The sequence below is a fragment of the Vigna unguiculata genome, chromosome 2, assembly GCF_004118075.2.
Source record: "Vigna unguiculata cultivar IT97K-499-35 chromosome 2, ASM411807v1, whole genome shotgun sequence".
In the NCBI taxonomy this organism is placed as follows: domain Eukaryota; kingdom Viridiplantae; phylum Streptophyta; class Magnoliopsida; order Fabales; family Fabaceae; genus Vigna; species Vigna unguiculata.
In genome coordinates, this window is record NC_040280.1 from 12,223,498 (window position 1) to 12,243,108 (window position 19,611).

A 19,611-nucleotide genomic window follows, 5' to 3' on the forward strand; every position below is an offset into this window, starting at 1 on the left:
ATATAAGATGAATTACATAATATTTTTTTGTATGCTATAACATAAACTATATTATAGAATAAGAATGTTGGTGGTGTGTTCGATATCCATATTTGATTACGTGTTTCGTAGAAAATAACTTGGCAGCTCAGAATTTCTGTCTGCAATGTGCCATCTTTGTAGCATAGAATGTTAGAATGTCACATATTCCAGTGTAATCTAAATCCAAATGCAGAAACCGAACAGAATATCTCTCCAGCTTGCAACAGATAAACATTATCATTTCACTTTTCCTGATAACACTTAGAATCTAGAAATTTAGCATATGTATATATATACATATTCTTTATTAAGATTGAATTCTAAGGAAATACATCAGAAAGATCAGAGAGAAAAATGTATGTAACAAGACCAGTTTCTCTGTACACGAGGAACCCTGAGGCTCTTTCAGATCCTCCATTGGGACCAAATTCAGGTTATCTTGTAATATGGGATCAACCCTCATCTTACACTTGTTTGGGATTATGTGAAGACCCAGAAATCAAGAATCTTCCTTTTCCTCAGAACAAGAACTTAATCATCACAGACACATACACCAGCCATGCAGCTCAACAAAATCACCCTCCCAACCAAACCATCACATACTGGGACAAGGTCTTGTTCATCCCAGTATTGAATCAGCCACTATCTTCAAACCGCTACTACGCCATAAGAAGGGACGGGAATTATCAAGGGTATGGATCAAATTTTTCTATATCAGTACCTTGATATATATGCTTTTTAACTTTTAGATTAGACCATCAGAATTAATTATATGTAAATATTTCTTTATATGTTTTCTCTACGTGAATTTGTTTCAGTGAAGCAAGCACAAGTTCAAAGGAAGGAGAAAAAGCCACTTGTTTCTGTTTCCGCTTTGTCAAAGATGTTGAACCAAGACCTTTGGTTCCCTCTGATGATTATCAGAAGGTTGAAATAAGCAATAAGCATAATGGTTTTCATGCAAAGTGTGTTGCCCCAGATGGGATTCCTCCAGACTTCTTGAGGAGTAAAGGTTGGCGTGTAAAGGCTAGCAGTCCCCGCAATTACCATTTGGAAGAAGCTTTAGGCTCCAATGACTCTTTACGTTCAAAGCTTCCAGATTTTAACTTCCCCTTGTGTAATGATAGTTCTGAAGCAGTGGTAGTTGGAAAGTGGTACTGCCCTTTTATGTTTTTGAAGGAAAGAATGAGATTAAAGGAGCAGATGGAAAGGTCCATGTTCTATGAGGTCACACTAGAGCAAAGATGGGAAAAAATATTTTCAAAGAAAATTGCAAGCAGTGAAGACAGTGTGCTTGTTGATGTTGTTATTCAGACAGAAGTTGTGAAGGTTGAAGGAAGGGATGCTGTTTGGGATGAGAGTGGGGTGGTTGAGAAGGTGTTGTGGTTTAAGAGTGTTGATGAAGTCGGAAGAGAGATGAGTGTTGGACTGAGTTTGGAAGTGGTGGAAAGAATGAAATGGGAGCAGAAAAGAGTTGGGTGGAAAGCAAGTAGTGGAAGGCAAGAGAGTGTGATGAGAGTTGAGGAGTTTAGAGGAATGAACAAGTGGGAGAAATTCGGTTGCTATATGCTGGTAGAGAGTTTTGTTTTTAAGAGAATGGATGGAACTTTGGTGCTGACTTATGATTTCAGGCATCCACATCAAATTATGTGCAAATGGGAATGAGAGTTATTACAATCTAGTTAATATATGCTTTGTTTGCCTTATATGTGTGCTTTGTAAACGCAAGAACAGTAGTTGTTATATCGATACTTTGTGTGTAATTTTACTTTTAAAAGCGAGTTTGGCCCTTTCAGTTAGGACATATAGCAGAATGTAAGTTTTATTTAGTATGTATATGAATACATTGCTCCCGTGTAAAGTTAGCTTAATTATGAATGAATGAATGTTATAATCTTCATATTTGGATTACAATCATTTAACTTTGTTTTGCACTTTGATTACACGCATGACCACTGTGGAAATTGTGAAACTCAGCTTACACAACTTGTGTGTGGGAAGTAAGCCTTCCTCTTCATGCCAACTCTTCCATTCTCAACTTCGTATTCTCAGTTGTTCGGCTTTGGTTTCTTCTTGTGTCTGATGTGGGTTGTTCCTGCAGAGCATTTTAATGTTGGAGTTAGTAATTAGTCTTTGATCATTGATTGTGTTAGAATTCCACTTTGGCTAATTTACCGTGCATATATGTCAGTTGTAAATCTCACACTACAAGATTTAATAACTACAGTATAACATTTGCTTTTTTACATTTATAAAAAATGTTACTACTAGTTACATTTTCTTAAAAATGTTATTATAAAATATATTACGAGGAATATTGTAACATTTTTTTAAAAGTCACTATAGATCCTTACATTTTTTTAGTAACGTTTTCTTTACCATAATTATTACAAATGTTACTAAATATCAATCTTATAAATTATAATAACGGCAGCGATCCCTCGTCACTGAAGTTTATCTCAACTGCAGCAATGCAGCTAAGGTTCGTCAGCAGCAAATCGTTCATCTAAGGTTCGTGCAGTTCACTGAGGCGTCTTTTGTTTGAGGTTCGTGCAGTTCTTCCTTCACTGAGGCGTCTTTCGTCTGAGGTTCGTGCAGTTCTTCCTTCATCTGAGATTCATCTCTATCTTGACCAACATCGGCTGAGGTTCATCTAGCTCACCCTCTCTTTCTCGACCCCTCTTTGCTGCGACAAAAGTCATGTTAGTGAATTTGAATGAAAATTATGCGATTGTGCGAACAAGGTAAGTGATTGATTTAGGATTTTACTTTTTGGATAGTTTAGGTTCCAATCTTAATAGAAATACAACTGAGTTTGAGTTTAGCTCTAGTTGAAGAAGTACAAGTGGCCATTGTTGAAGGCCAACATATACATCTAACATATACATCTAACGACAACCACACCGTTTGAACTGTTCGATGAAATGTTGAAGAGGGACCTGCTCCACGTGGAAACGTATTACGAACTCCTAAATGGTTGTCTCAAACCAGGAGAGAATGGTAACTTCTCGCTTCTATTTTATGAACTTGATACTTTGAAAATAGAAGCTTCTAATTATGCTTATTATTTACTTATTTTTGGGTTATTTTGTTTACAAAAATTGAGGGCTTGAAAAGAAAGCTGACTAGTGAGCTTGGTGCTAATTCACCAGCTCTTGTGCCTGACTAACAAGTATTATTACTTACCTTTTATGTACACCAGATATTCATTTTAAAGCCTTCAAACCCATGTGACACTTTTGAAGTCATTACCAACTAGGTTGTGTCATCTTCAATATTGTATAATATAGTTGATTTTTCTGTTGTGTTATTAAAATAAAATAGTTGATTTTATGGCTTTCTTTTTGGATGACAACATTACAATAAAGAAGCATGCAATGTAAATGTTGGTGTGCAATATTTTAAGGGTTAAATATGTTTTTGGTCCCTCAAGTTTCAGTGAATTTTGGAATTAGTCACTCTTCAAAACTTTATACCAATTTAGTCTTTCATCTTTAGAAATGCGTGAATTTAGTCTTTCTTACCAAATTTTGTTCAGTTTATTTGACATTTTAAACACATTTCATGATAATATTTGAGTTAACATTGAAGTGAAAATGTGTCAAACAGTGTAAATAATTCAAATACTATTATGAAATACGCTTGAAACATTAGATAGATAAACTTAACAAAAATTGGTTAAAAAGACTAAATTCATGCATTTTAAAGATGAATGACTAAATTGGTCAAAATTTTTAAAGATGGACTAATTTCAAATTTCACTGAAACTTGAGGAACCAAAAACACATTTAACCGATATTTTAATATTAATTATGTGTTTTTTGGTTACATTTGTTGAAATGTTACAAAATAGTTATAGTAACACTTTTATAATGTTGCCTTTATAAAAAAAATATCACTAAAATTGTTTAGTAACAATTTGAAAATGTCTTTATTTAAAAAAAAATATTACTAAAGATATGTAGTAACCTTTTTATAATGTTACTTTTTTATAAAAAAAAATGTTACTAAAAAGATTTAGTAACATTTTTAAAATGTTACATTTTCATTATGAAATGTTACTAAAGCTATTTAGTAACAATTTTATAAATGTCTCAATTGATATGTAAAAATGTCACTAAAAGTTATTAGTAATATAGGGTATAGGTAACATTTGATATAATGTTACTAGATGATATTAGTAACATTTTTTAAATGCTACTAATGATCATATATGTAGTAACTTTACTCACTTTAGTGTAAATTTTACCGATTTTGTAAACTTAATTAAGTTTGAAATCTACTCTCATATATGTCAGGTGTAAATCTCACTTTACTATAAATTTCATCTTATAAATCGTCACCTTATAAACTGATTTTGTGACCTTATATTAAGTTTGAAGTCTACTCCCATATATATGTCAGATATAAATCTCACTTTATAAATCGATTTTGTGAAGTTGAATTAGATTTGAAATCTACTTATTAATATGGTATTAAAGATATGGATTAAAGTTTATATTATTTAAGCTTAAAGTTCATCTCTTAAGCATTTAAGGTCGATTTTTGTAAGGTTGAGTTAAATTCAAATTCAATTTTTAAGTTTGATTATTGTAAGGTTGAGTTATCAATCTTTTAACATATTGTAGTAAATTATCCTAAATGAATTCACTTATTACGAAGTTCTACTTTACCTCTATACTGTCTAATGGGGCTACATGGAACTTCTTTTCGATGCAGTGTTATCAATCGTTAATCTTAATCGCCATTATACCTGTAATTAGCAAATTAGGAGATCAGCTTTTTCCTAATGGAATTTCTAAACGTAACCTTCAACCGATAATGTATCTCTTCTACCTATGTTTAAGTTGTCTCTTGAAAGGAAATCCTAGACTCCATATCTTTTCTTAAGACAGATTTTCTTTGATGAACAATTTTTTTTTTTTCTGTCATTAGCTATGAGTAATACTGGTAGAATGATCGTAAAAAATAGAAGTAGTATATTTACTGGAGAATATTTGTCTTTTTTTTATCTAAACAAGTAAGATTAACTACGTGTACTCATATAAGAAGTAACATTATTAAACAAAAACAAAAACTTAATATTCAAATTCAAGTGAAACCTTTTAATGTTGTTTTAAAGGAAAACTATACATACATTTATCCGTGTTTTTATCCTTGCACAAACTTAACAAAAATACTTTGAAAACTGCTTTTTAACTAATAGATTTCGTAATAATGCTCAACTGCATAAAGTTTCTAGAAGTTGTATTCAGTCCCTTCTAAAGGTAACATGTTCTTCAATTATTATCATTGTCACTTGAGCCACCACATGACCGTGATTACTATTGTCACCGAGTTATGGTAGAAACTGCAGAAATAACAATGGTGATAATAACTATGGAAGTAATTTGAGGGTTCATGACGACAATGCATGTCTATGGTGGTGGAAATAATGATAATGATAATTAGTGTGGTGGTCACGATGGTCGTACCAAAGATTATACAATATTAAGAGTTCTAAATCACAAGATTATCGATATATTTCTAAATCACAATAAAAAATTATTTATATATTTAATATTTTTTAAAGAGATTAATAAAAGTTTTCCAGGAGTCCAATGTCTAAATAATGTTCGGAATATTTTGAATAATTATTATTGAACTGAACTCGTACAACAAGTACTTATAAAAGAAAAAATTAGATGTGTTAATTTGGCTCATAATCCATGGGCCAATTCTGGTCCACTTTTATTAAACTCCCTTTTAAGTGGCCTAAACGAGGGGTAAAAAAAAGTTCCAGTCTCCAATGCCTCCTCTCTAGTGGGTTAGGGCTATGGTTAAGGTAGGTTAGGCCTCCAAAATAATATTACATTAAGCCAGAATCAAATATCAAGTCGAGCGACCCGGACGAGTATGAAGACACAGATAGGCCCGACAAGCCAAACTGACCAAATTACTCGGACAAGTCTGAAGCCCCAAACAAGCCCGATGACCTGGACCAGCCCTACAATCCGGACGAGCCCGAACACACGAACCAGCCTAACAAACTGGACAAGGCTAAAGACCTAGATGTACCAGATGACCCATACGGGTCCAACGACACAGACTGGCCCGAAAACCCGGAAACGATCCAAATGGTTCCGATGATCAGGACGTGCACGACGACACCGACGGGACTAACGATCAGGACAAGCCAGACGACCCGGACAAGCACGAAGATCTAGACAACCCCAACGATTCGAAAGGTCCCGACGAGTTGGACGGGCTTGACGAGGCAGACAGACATAACGAGACTAACAAGCCCGACCAACCCAACGACTTGGACAAGCATAACGACTCGAACGAGCCCAACGACCCGAACAAGCACAAAAACCCGAACATGCTCGATGACCTAAACGAGTCCAACGACCCGAATGGGCCCGACGATCTAGACGGGCTCGATGATCCGGACGAGCCTAACGAGCCAAACTGGCCCGACAACCGGGACAAGGTCGACTATTTGGACAGCCCAAAAATCTGGAGGAGCCTGATGATTTAGGCGGGCCTAACTATCTAAATGGGTCCAACAATCTGAACGGGCCCGAAGATCCAGACGGACTCAACTATTCAGACGGGCCTAACGATCTGGATGAGACAAACGACCCGACAAGCATAACGATTTGGATGAGTTGGACGACCCCAACAATCCGGACGGTCCCAACGAGCTGAACGGGCCCTACGAGACAGACGGGATTGACGAGTCGGACAGACACAACGTGATGAAGGATTGACCCCAACCAAGGATAGAGGCACATGCTTAAGAAGACTAAGCATGTTTAGAAAGGAAGTTCACTAATCCTTCATCCCTTTCATTTGTGTTTGTTATTTTTGATTCCCAAAGTTGACTTAGTTGAATCAACTTTAGTTGACTTGTTGACCTTTGACTAGGTTTGACTTGTTGACTATAGTTGACTTGACTTAAGTCAACATGTTAATCTATGTTTATTTGCTTTGTAGGTTAATTAGGAGTAAGAAAGCAATGCTAGGTGGCGCATGGTGATTGGGGAGCATAAATGATGTGGAAGAGAGAGTAAAGCAAAGGCATAAAGCATAAAGTAAAAGGCATGAAGTAAGTGTACCTATGTACCTTTGGTCTCCTTTGTTTTTAGCACACTTTGGCCACTTTTTGGAGACATATGAGACACAGTTTTTGTCTCCTTTTGTGCTAGAACGAAATTATTTTTTGTTTAGAAGCTAGGGTTAGGTTTTTATAGAGACATCCTTAGGTATCTTTTATTTGCTTAGAGGCCCCTAAACTCTTCTATATAAGGGGTGCTCCTATACATGTAAAAGGGTTGATCATTTTGAAGTAAAAAAACTCTTGTGTCTCAACCATTTGTGAGAGTTTCCTCCCTAGGGAGTGAATACTTTTAAGCCTTATCTTGCATAGCAAGTAGCGGCACACATCCACTTATCTTCAAGGTTGCCATGGCTTCTAGCCTAGCTTTGTAGTGGCGTGCTTCTCACATTTTTACCATTTCTTTCCTTTCCATTTTATGTTTTCTTCTTCCTTTAATTGTTCTTGGTTTTCTATGGTTTATGTGCTTTCCATTTCCTTTTTGTTTTGAATCAATCCATCATATTCTTCTCTTGAGCTTTGTGAAAGCAACCTTCACATCTAGATAACTTGCTATCTTAATGTCCAGTGGGGATTTCACTTAGCTTTCTTAATCAACTCACACCATATTCAATAATCTTAAAAAGGAACAACATAATCCTTCATCACAACAAGACAAACGGGCCTGACGAACACAACAATATATACAAACGCAACGACTCAAACAAGCCCGACGACTCGGACAAGCACGAAGACCCGGATGGGCCTGATGACCAAACGGGTTCGACCTCCCGAACGGTCCCGACGATCCAGACGGGCCCTATGATCTGGACGGGCCCAACAACTTCAACGTGCTTGAAGACCCGAACGGGACTGACGACCCATACGGACTCAACCATTCGGACGGGAACGACGATCTAGACACCGACTATTCAGATGGGTCCGACGATATAACTGGGCCTGACGGTTTGGACAGGCCATTCCATGTCATATGGCCCATCAAGGTCATAGGGCCTATCTGAGTTGTCGGGACTGTTTAGGTCGTTGGGCCTATCCGAGTTGTCGAGCCCGTCCGGGTCGTTGTACTTATTGGGTTCGTCAAGCAGGTCTTGGTCGTTGGGCTTATTTGGGTCATCGTGCTTGTTTGGGTTGGTGGGCCTGTCCGGATCATCGAGTTCGTCCCATAGATAATAATATATTTTAAAAAATAATATATTTTTTCATGTTGAAGATGAAAGCCCATGGGTTGGCCTTGACCCATAAGGCTTTTATGGGGTTTGTGGCCTTGTGGGCTTTTTTGATGGGGTTTTTTTTCATTTTGGGCTTTTTTTGCCCTAGCCCACATAGGTCAAGGCCAAGCCCTGTGGGCTGGGCCAAATTGACACCTCTAAGAAAAATACAAAAAAAAGTGAAGTTTTTGTAAGTCTTTTAATCATCAATCTTAATAAACTCAATATGCAATACTGATGATGGAGGAATAGGATTGGACCAACAACTAAAAGGACTCAATCTCATTATGTCAAACATATAAATCCTTATTTCACTTATGATATTCCATTGTGGATATATCTTAGATGGGTCACCAATTTATTGGGCCACATTGATTTAATTAAGAAAAATAAAAAGCAGGATTCTTTTATAGGCTCTCAGTCCATTATGCAATTTAAATATGCAATTCTTGCATTAGGTTTGTTATGAGAAAGAATAGTGTGAAGAGACAAAGAGACAAAAATTGTGAATGCCTCTGGTGAGAAAAGAAAAGAAAAGAAACCACCAAAGAGAGTCAAGAAGAAGAAAAGAGCAACCAGTTTATCCTGTGCAGAGAAGTTACCTTGGAGAGAAGGCTTTATTCCTCATCTCATATATTGGGGTTCCTCTATTATTTATTTAAAGTACCCATTGGGGTTTGTTATCCACCTTGTTGGTGAAGAGAATAATGCATTATTGATCCTTGGAATCTTTAAGAGAACTTGTGGTGTACCTATTAATTATTATTAGTGGATGATTTTATTGGACTAGGTCCCGTGGATTTTTCCTCGATATTGAGGTTTTTCCACGTTAAAAGTTTTGGTGTCTGCTTGTTCTTCCCTTATATGTTATATGCATTATATTATTTTACATATTATTTATTTAGGGAAGATTTGATTTGGGTTTTGCTTATGCTTGTTTGATGTGACCCCAATAAGCCCAACATCAAGCCAAGGTACACCTTCAAGTCCAAGCTCATCAATAGGCCCAATAACAAGGGGCATGCTAAAAAAGATCCACTTGGGTTTCATTCAAGATGGCCCAAATCCATATGGGCTTCTCATACTCTCACATGGGTCAAAGAAGATGTGAATATTTGAAGAGGTGAATAAAAGAGCAGTAAAATAACAGTAAGATTGGCCCATTGTTTAGGCCTTATTTTCTAAAGTAATAAGTCAAACAATGTGTAGTTGAATTGCTAAAATTGGGCTTGACTAAGCCCAATAGGAGATTTGGCCATGAGCTACCAAAGGTCCAAGGTGGACTAAATGGAAGTCAACATTCCTTCCTACACCTCACGGATCCAAGGGCTAGGAATGCTTCCTCCTTTTCCAAGGCATCATCCAATGGTCGTGAGCATTGCTCCTTCTCCAAGCCATCTTCCACGACCAAGATTGAATGTCTTTCTCATCCAAGGGCTAAGAGTGCTTATGTGTATTTACTTTCATATAAAAGCCTAAATTTTAGGCTATTGTAATCACTCTTGAACTTTAAGCAATAGATGCCTAGTGTTGAGAGTACTTCACTACTATTGCCTTTTGAGAGTCACTTGAGCTAGAGGATTGAATCATCTCCTCTAGCCACCTTCCTCTATCTTCTCTAAGATAGACTTCATTACTCAAATTTCACTCCAAATTTCGAGAACAACCTTCATCCTTCACCTTGCTTCTTCCAACCCACACTCTTCCATGGAGCTCTCTTCTTCACCTTCATCCAAGAAGGTTCCACCATTGTTTATATGTTAATTTTGAGATCTTGCCAACAATATCAAAAGTTATTACGGATTAGGTAGCTGAGTATGTATCATTAAAAATATTGACACAATGATAATTTATTTTTAGAATATTAGTCATTTATTAGCCCATGAAAGAGATATATAGTCACTACCTAACCTTGACGATGTTGAGTAGGTATCGGATATCCCAAGTCCGGTCTATGAATATCCTAGTATCACTACTACAATTTTGACTTTCTAACTCAATTTTTATGCCTCAGTTGTAGAGCAAATGAGGCGTATAAACACTCAGTGGCAATTTTGAAATTTTTGCAACCTTTTATGCCTCGATTATCATAATACCCGAGGCAAAAACTTAAATTCTGCCTCGGTTCACACAGACTCAAGGCCTAATGCCTGCCAGAATTTTAACTTTGTCGCTATTTTTAATTGTTTTTCAATTGAACAAAAAGGGTTATGCCTTGGTTGTCTAAGACTAGAGGCATAAAATTCTTATCTTCTTCGGTTTTATTTGCACCCAAGGTAGAAAGGTTAGGTTAATAAACCAAAATCAACAACGATCTTCGTCTTCTTCTCTACATCATAAGGTTTTTCTTCCTCATTTTCTCTAACACGGACCCCTCTCCAAAATCAGACCCAACACAAACCTAATCCTCTCCAAAGTTTCAAACTTTCTTTCTCCCTAACATCTCAGATCAACCATGCAATCTCAAAGGTAATATCTTTCAATGAATGGATCCTTCAATCCGTGAGGAGAAACACTTCATTGTTGCTCTCCTCGTCGGGGTGCCTATGCTGAACGAGGCTCCTCTTCCTCGGCCTCTATAGTAAGTTTTGGTTTCTCTACACGACGCCATCGGGGTTCGACGCTCGTCGCCTTTGGTTCACCTTCACTGTCGTCTCCGCCTTCTCCATACTGTGACTAGTTACATCTCCTCCCTCCATCTGAGGCTGCCACAACAACGTCATCATCCTCCATTTGAAATTTCGACTCGTGTTTCTTTAGCCGTCCAACCTTCTTCTTCCTCTTTTTATTTGTGATTTAATGCAGGGGAGTATGTGTGGATAATAGAAGTTAGAAAACCACTATGCTATCTTTAGGGAATATGACTTTGGGGTTTTTGATAAATGGAAAATGATGTTGAAGCTAGGTGAGATGAGGCTTATTGTTTTTCTGTTGTGTGATATCTCTGTGTATGCTTAATGGAGGAATTGGCTTTAGAGCATGTGAATATGTTGAATGAATGAAGGGAGGTGCGAGTTGGAGTTGATGGTGTGATTGAGAAATGATGTGAGAATGAGGGTGAATATGGTGTTTGTGCAATTTTCTGTCTGCAGGTTGAAGTGTAAAGGAGCAATGCGTTTGGGGATTCTGTGTTGGTTATGCACGAATGGTGTTAGAGATTGAATGGTTAAGAATGATGGTAAAATGGAGACCATGGTGGTCAGGAAGATGAAGATGAGATAATGGTGAAAAAAGGTTTAGAAATGGCCACTGTTTTTGTCCTTTGGGTGCGTGGGTGTGTATGTGTAATAGATATTGAATATGATAATGGAAGTGAGGTAGAAAGGTTGGCCTATTTTATTTTTTAAATTGTCTATATTAGGCCTCGGTTATTCTAGAACTGAGGCAGTAATGATTGAATATGCCTCAGGTGTGAACCGAGGCAAAAGGATAACCTTTTTTATCTCGACAATATATGCCTCGGGTCTTAAACTGAGGCAAAAGGACCAAAATAACCGCGACAGAAAACTCTCTCCTACACTAGTGTATAGAGCAATATTTTGAGTTATCCAAATATTCACCTATTTGATAAATACTTCTTTAGACCCCATGGTCTCAGTTTTTCATCTCTTAGTCTACCAAACTATGTTTTCCCAAACAAAATGTTTCCATTATTTGATCTCAACTTATTGCAACTAAACATAAAAGTCATTATCAATTGATATACTCTTAGACATTTTCAAAAATACAAAATGTGATGACTATGTCATATTTTTCTTGACCAATAATATACATTATCTAAACAGATACAAAAGTATAAACATAATTGTAAAGCATATAGATAATTTTCTTTTTCATCAAAGTTCATTGAGTAAAATGTATTTACTTTTTTTATTGTATATATATTTCTTTAAATTATAAAAAAAATATGTTTAAGATAAACCAAAATAAAATAAAAATTAAAGCAAGAATTTTAAATAAATAAATGAATACATGTCGAAATATCATTAAAAATGTAATAGAAAAATGCAAATTAATGAAGAGCATCGACGTATAATTAGTGATAAATTAAATAATATAATCATAATGTAACATAAGATAAATTAAATAACATAATTATAAATAAATAAATAGGACCGATATATAATTAAAAATAAATTAAATAACATTGTAACATCCCATTTAATTTAATAAACGAAATTAAACGAAATCTAAAAGACAGACTAATACATTGGCCATAGCCTTAAAGAAAAGTCCAATAAGAACATGAAGTCCAGCCCAAGTAGACTATGCAGCGGAATCATCTCTCCCCTATTGACCACGAGTACCTCTCGCATCTGCTTCCATCAATAAATTAATGATCATCGCAAAGGTAGAAGAACAACATACAAAGTAATCAAACAAGCAAAGGGTAAGCTAGAGCAAAAAATATTTTATCAGATATACTTTCACAGTCCAATATATTTACATCATCCAAGCAAGTTATGACCTTCCAATCAATACACTAAGACTCGACTCGACTCATCCGAATACATATAATCTGGTCGGATTCAGCGGATGCTTGCACTTGTGGTGGATACCTTTGCTCACCCCCGAGCTAAGTGTTACTAGTGTTACAATGTTTCAATCCCCCACACACAAGGTTAGCCCTTAATGAGTTTCAGGCCTCCTGCTACTCTCACCACAAGAGTCAGTCCGCTCTAAGTGAGACTAACTGACTTATTACAGTGTCAGGATGCAATCCTTACCTTGAATCCTTACCAAATTATATAGATGGGGCACCACCATGAACTCCCACTAACAAAGGCCATGGAATTACGTCCTGACCACTGAAGCACGACCCTGAAACCCCACCTAGAGATTTCAAGGAATTACGTACTGACCACACACTATACATATTCAATCAATCGCATAATATTCATCACACACATCAATTTCATATCAACCTTTTGTAACCATACTTCATTCATATTCCATGTGGAGCCAACAACAACTCCTCCTTCCCAAATCCATAATACAAAATTTTACCTCATGCCAATACCATGTCAAGGTCGTCATTTCTTATCCATGAATCCCTCTATATTTCATATCAACTCCATAACCATCTCATCATTTTAAATCCATGAACCAATCTCATACATACACATCATGCATCTCATGCTTTTAAGTAGACCAAATAATCCAAAATATATAAATCATCCAAGAATAGCAGAGGAAGCGGAACCTGATGCACTCTCGCCCAACCTCTCGCTCAGGCAGAGGAGTCTCGCCCAGGCGAGAGAGTCTCTCGCTCAGGTGAGCCCCCTTCGCCTAGGTGAGGGCTCGAAAAGAGGAGCAGTGGTGTTGTCACGCACTCTCGCTCAAAGTTAGAGCTCATCATCTGAGCTCATAGTCTGTGGTGAATGCTGCTAATCTCGCATAGGCCTTTTGTCTACTCTGAGAAGCCTGCATCCTGTCTCTCACCATCCTCACTTTCTCTGTGGTCTACTCCAATAGCTCTGGTCCAACCAACATTACCTCCCCATCTTGATACCAACATAGAGGGGTCTTACACTTCCTGCCATAAAAAGCTTCATATGGCATCATATCAATGCTCGCGTGAAAACTGTTGTTGTAGGTGAACTCTATCAAAGGTAGTATTTCATCCCAAGCACCCAGATGATCCAATATGCATGTTTGTAGCAAATCCTCAAGTGACTGAATCGTCCTCTCAGACTGACCATCGGTCTGGGAATGGTAGGTTGAGCTCATAGTCAACTTGCTTCCCAAAGTATCCTGTAAGGTTTGCCAAAACCGCGATGTAAACCGTGGATCCCTATCGAAAACTATGCTCGAAGGTACTCCATGCAACCTTACAATTTCCTTAATGTATAACTGGGTCAACTTTGCCATGGACATCCTCAAGTTCATCGCCAATAAATAAGCACTCTTGGTCAATCAATCCACAATAACCCAGATGGTGTCATGCCCCCTGAAAGTTCGTGGCAAATGGGTCACAAAATCCATGGAGATGCTATCCCATTTCCACACCAGTATCTCTAGAGGCTGTAGGATCCCACCGAGTCTCTTGTGCTTCACCTTTGCCTTCTGACAGGTCAGACAGGCTAATGCAAACTGAGCCACATCTTTCTTCATCCCTTGCCACCAGAAAGTCTCCTTGAGGTCCTAATACATCTTAGTCATGCCGAAATGCAAGCTAAGAAGACTTTTGTGTCCTTCCTCAAAGATCAACTTCTTCACTTCAACGTCGTCGGGCACACATACTCTGCCCTGGAACCGCAATATCCCATCATCACCCACAGCAAAATCCTTTGCTTCATCTGACCCAAGTGATGAGTCATTATTTTCTTCTATTCCACTAGCCTTTGTGCACCCATTAGACAGTTGATTAGTGCTTAATTGTTCATCATTAGAGTGTTTTTCATCTGTTGGGCTTTATTGGGCCACTATTCCGAATTTGGACTAATTTCACATTATTTGGCCTAATTTTTGTTTTTAATTATTTTTAGGTATTTGGGTGAAGCAATTTTGGAGCTTGGACATTAATATTTAGTTGAAGAGACTTTCCACATCATTGCCACATCATTTCCATGTCATTTCCACGTCAGCAAAGTCAATGGGTCAACATTTGAGGCCTAGAGTGGCATTTTTGTAAATCTGAGTGGCAGAGTGGCAGTTTTGTAAATATGAGTGGCAGGGGTGATATGACCACGAATTAGGTCTGCATGAAAGGAGGCCAGCCGCTCCATCATCTTCAACCTCTCTTCAAAAACCTCCATTTTCGTTCTCCAAGCTTCCATGGACGCCCCTCCTTGCGGTTTTTCACGTTTTTTGCTCATTTTTACCGTTTTTATGCATATTTGACAGCACCCATTGAGGGTTTTACGTTTTGAATTCGTTTTCTTGCTTGGGCAGTTCGTTTTGTGGGTTTTATTGACTTGGAACAATACCCATTCATGGGGTTTTCACATTTATATATGACAATACCGTTTTGCATTCCATTTAAGCTTTGAAATCTCTATTTTTGCTCTTAAATTGCATTTTTCAGATTTCATAAGTTAGGGTTCTTGGTTCTGTTTTGTTATTGCAGTTTTGAAGTGTTTGATTGTTCATTTTCCATGTCTAGCTAAGTTTTTCGTATTGGTTCCTTGAAGAAACTTATTTGAAACCATGAGGTTGATGTTTTGCAGTGCACTCCAATTCCTAATTTCTCTTCATCCTATTCAATTTCGTAGCTTTGAATGAAATGGAATTTGTGATGCTTAATCGTAGGTTCATATTTTGCACAATTTCAGAATCCTTGTCATGCTTAGTGGGTTCGGGTTTTGGCCACAGTTGCTTAATCTGTGTGTGTGTGTGAAATTGAAAGTAGGATGTGTGCTATGCTTAATGGCATAATGAAGCTGTGTTAATTTTCGCATAGTTGATTAATTCGGATTTCATGAGAGTAAATTGGATAAGAGACTTGATTTAGTAACCTGTGATTGGTGGAATTTCAATGGAATCAAGGGACCAGTACGTTTTGAATTGTGTGTTTAATTATGTTTTGGTGTTTTGATTAGAATTTAGCAAACTTGTGTGAATCTGCCAACCCCCCCCCCCTTGTGTTTTATTGTTGTGTTAATCTGGAAATTTCGCTTTAAATGAAAATATTGGTCGTTGGGAGACGACTTGGTTCACTTTCATATACTATATTTAATATGTTTTAATTTGGTGGGGTACGGCCTCTATCAAATTTGGCGCCGTTGCCGGGGACCAATCGTTTCGTTCAAAGTAAAATTTCCAGTGTCTTTGTGTTTTGTGTTTTGGTGTGTGTGTAGTTCAAGTGTGGTTGAGTTGGTATATGTTCATTGTGATGTTAATGTTGTGTTTAGTTCAGTGCCTGTTTCCATCCTTGTGTGTTTCTGTGTAGTGTAGTGAATAGTGTCGTGGCGCGCATGAATAGTGTCATTTGTAGTTGTGAATAGTGTTTGAATAGTGTCCGAATCTGGCATTCAACTTCTGCATTTTTGTTTTGGTAGCTACGGTGCTTGTTTTGACTTGAAATTTTTTTCCCCCACTTCTAAGACATTGAACTTGATAGGAAAAATAGCTAGAGCAGTTGGTATGGTCTGAGTTAAGAGATTCAAAAAAAATTTGGACTGATTTTTAGTGAAACTTCAGAGGACCATAACTTTTGCTTTGGTTATCAGAATCACTATTATTTTATCAGAATTTGATTTCCTACCTTGTCGTAACCAGCTTCGCCGGTTTGCAAACTCAGATTCTCCAGAAAATGCCATTTTCTACATTTCAGCAATGTTTTTTGTGATTTTTCTTCATTTTTTTTACTTTTGAAAAATTGAAAAAAATACTTGTGCTTTGAGTTTTGATCTGATTTTTTTGTGCTTCTGTTTGACCACTCAAAGGAATATCCTACCAATTTTCAAGTCATTTGAAGGTCGTTTGAGTATACTTGTAGTTATACCCTTTGTTATGCCAATATCACTACAATTAGTGCTTTTTGGTGCATGACTAGGGGAAACCCAAGTGAATTACAACCATTTGACCCTGAGATTGATAGAACATTCCACAGAGGAAGTAGGCATCTTAGGAATCCATCTTTGCATGCTGAATATTCAGTGACTTTTCCTGATTCTTCTGACTCTTATCACATTCCTGACACTCTTCATTCTTTACATTCTGAGCATACTGTTTATTTTGAGCATTTTCATTTTCATACTGATAACATGGCTCAACCTCCTCCACCTCATGAGAGAACCATGAGTGAGCTCACTGCACCAGAGTTCACTTATGATAGTTTATGCATACAATACCCTGAGGAGGAGGTTCCATATGTGCTGAAAACTAGTTTAATACACTTATTGCCAAAGTTCCATGGTCTTGCAGGTGAGGACCCGTGCAAACACTTGAAGCAGTTTCATGTCGTCTGTTCCACCATGAAGTCTGCAGATGTACAAGAGGACCATGTATACTTGAAGGCGTTCCCTCATTCTTTGGAGGGTAATGCGAAAGACTGGTTGTACTACCTAGCACCCAAGTCCATCACAAGCTGGGATGACCTGAAGAGATTGTTCCTTGCCAAGTTTTTTCCTGCTTCAAGGACAACAGCCATAAGGAAGGAGATTTCTGGCATCAAGCAGCAATCTGGGGAGACCCTTTATGAGTACTGGGAGAGGTTCAAGAATCTCTGTTCAAGCTGTCCACACCATCAGATTTCTGAACATCTCCTTCTGCAGTATTTTTATGAAGGCTTGCACCACATGGATCGAAATATGATTGATGCCGCAAGTGGTGGTGCCCTTGGTAACATAACCCCAGCTGCAGCCAGACAACTAATAGAGAACATGGCTTCAAATTCTCAACAATTTGGCACAAGGAGTGATACCATAGTTGTTAGAGGTGTTCATGATGTAGGAGCAGCCGAGTACACGAAGAAGTTGGAGAGTAAGATTGATGCTCTTACCACACTGGTCAACCAACTTGCTTCCAATCAGAGAGCTCCAGCTGCAAGAGTTTGTGGCCTTTGTACATCTGTTGATCATTTTACAGACTCTTGCCCAGCATTGCAACAACAAGCTGCTTCTCCTTCTTCTTCTACACTAGTGGACACACCTCAGGCTTATGCAGCAAATATTTTCAACAACAATAGGCCCCAACAACAACAACAAAACCACCATGATTTGTCAACCAACAGATATAATCCAGGATGGAGGAATCACCCTAATTTGAGATGGGGAAACCAGGGTAACCAGCAGCCCCAATAATTTCAAAATGTGCAACCACCTCCACAACAAAGAGTTGCACCTGCACCACAAGCTGCTCCTGTTCCACCTGTACCCACACCAGCTCCTGTTGCAGCACCTGCACCTTCTTCTACTTCATTGGAGGAGTTAGTCAGGATGATGACCCTTCAAAATATGCAATTCCAGCAAGAGACTAGGGCCTCAATCCAGAGTTTGACAAATCAAATGGGGCAGATGGCCACTCAGCTAAACCAGGCACAAGCTCAGAATTCTGACAAGCTTCCATCACAGACGGTGGAAAATCCTAGGAATATGAGTGCCATTACTCTGAGATCTGGGAAGAACATTGAAGTTCCCACTTCCGAGCCTACACCTCCAAAGGAACCCGACCCTGCCACACTTTAGAGAAAGCGTGATGCTCATGCAGCTGGTCCTTCCACATCTGGTGCGACTTCTACACCTTCCACCTCTACTGCTGCACCTTCCATACCTCTTCCTTTCCCTCCAAGAGCCATTCCAAGCAAAAAGATGGAAGAGGTTGACAGGGAGATCTTAGAAACTTTCAGGAAGGTGGAGGTGAACATACCTCTGTTGGATGCCATTAAACAGATTCCCAGATATGCAAAGTTCTTGAAGGAGCTATGCACGCACAAGAGGAGGCTAAAGGGAAACGAAAAGATCAGCATGGGCAGAAATGTGTCAGCATTGATAGGTAAATCTGTTCCTCAGATTCCTGAGAAGTGCAAGGACCCAGGTACATTTTGTGTACCTTGCATCATAGGTAACAATAAATTTGAAAATGCAATGCTTGATCTTGGTGCTTCAATAAATGTAATGCCTTTGTTTATTTTTAAATCTCTTTCTCTTAGACCCCTGCAACCTACGGGTGTGGTGATTCAGTTGACAAATAGAAGTGTTGCCCACCCCGCAGGTTTGGTTGATGATGTTTTGGTTCGTGTTGGTGAATTGATTTTCCCTGCTGATTTTTACATTCTTGATATGGAAGAGGGATTTTCACATGGTTCTGCACCAATCATTTTAGGCAGACCATTTTTGAAAACTGCACGAACCAAAATTGATGTCCATGCAGGTACTTTGTCCATGGAGTTTGATGATATTGTTGTGCGATTCAACATTCTGGATGCCATGAAACATCCTTCTGAGGATCATTCTGTTTTTCACGTGGATATTATTGATGATGCTGTTGATGGATTGATTTCTGATTTCCACTCTTTGCATACATTAAAACATTCATCCGTGTCTGAGTTATCTGAATTTGCATGCATTGATGTTCTTGATTCTAATTCTGATTCTGATTCTAATGATGCTGAATATGATGTGGATAATGTTGAATGTACAGAGTTTGACTCTCTGGATGTTGTACCTATTCACTTTGATGTTATACAATCAGGTTGCACTAACCATGTTGCAGGAAGTACATATGCATCTGATTGTTATGCTCAGGTACAGGCTGTGGAACCTATTTCTCCCTCCCCTCTGGTTCCTGATATTCAGCCAGCATCCAGCACTCTAGAGTTGAAACCACTGCCAGACAACC

The 19,611-nt window shown here is 38.0% G+C and overlaps 2 protein-coding genes and 1 non-coding gene across 3 annotated transcripts; 2 read left to right on the forward strand and 1 right to left on the reverse strand.

The window, feature by feature from the left end:
• Positions 1–332: 332 nt before the first annotated feature.
• Positions 333–1,903, forward strand: LOC114173196. Its single transcript, XM_028057453.1, has 2 exons — positions 333–713; positions 840–1,903. Exons 1-2 carry the CDS (start codon positions 376–378, stop codon positions 1,684–1,686), a joined length of 1,185 nt encoding a protein of 394 aa, XP_027913254.1. The 5' UTR covers positions 333–375; the 3' UTR covers positions 1,687–1,903.
• Positions 1,904–1,969: 66 nt separating this feature from the next.
• Positions 1,970–6,541, forward strand: LOC114174478 (sporozoite surface protein 2-like). The gene is made up of 3 exons (XM_028059318.1): positions 1,970–2,021; positions 2,578–2,668; positions 6,109–6,541. Exons 1-3 carry the CDS (start codon positions 1,970–1,972, stop codon positions 6,539–6,541), a joined length of 576 nt encoding a protein of 191 aa, XP_027915119.1.
• A 10,876-nt stretch (positions 6,542–17,417) lies between these two features.
• LOC114174768 lies at positions 17,418–17,524 on the reverse strand. Its single transcript, XR_003602730.1, has one exon. It is a non-coding gene; the product is annotated as a small nucleolar RNA R71 (small nucleolar RNA).
• Positions 17,525–19,611: the final 2,087 nt, after the last annotated feature.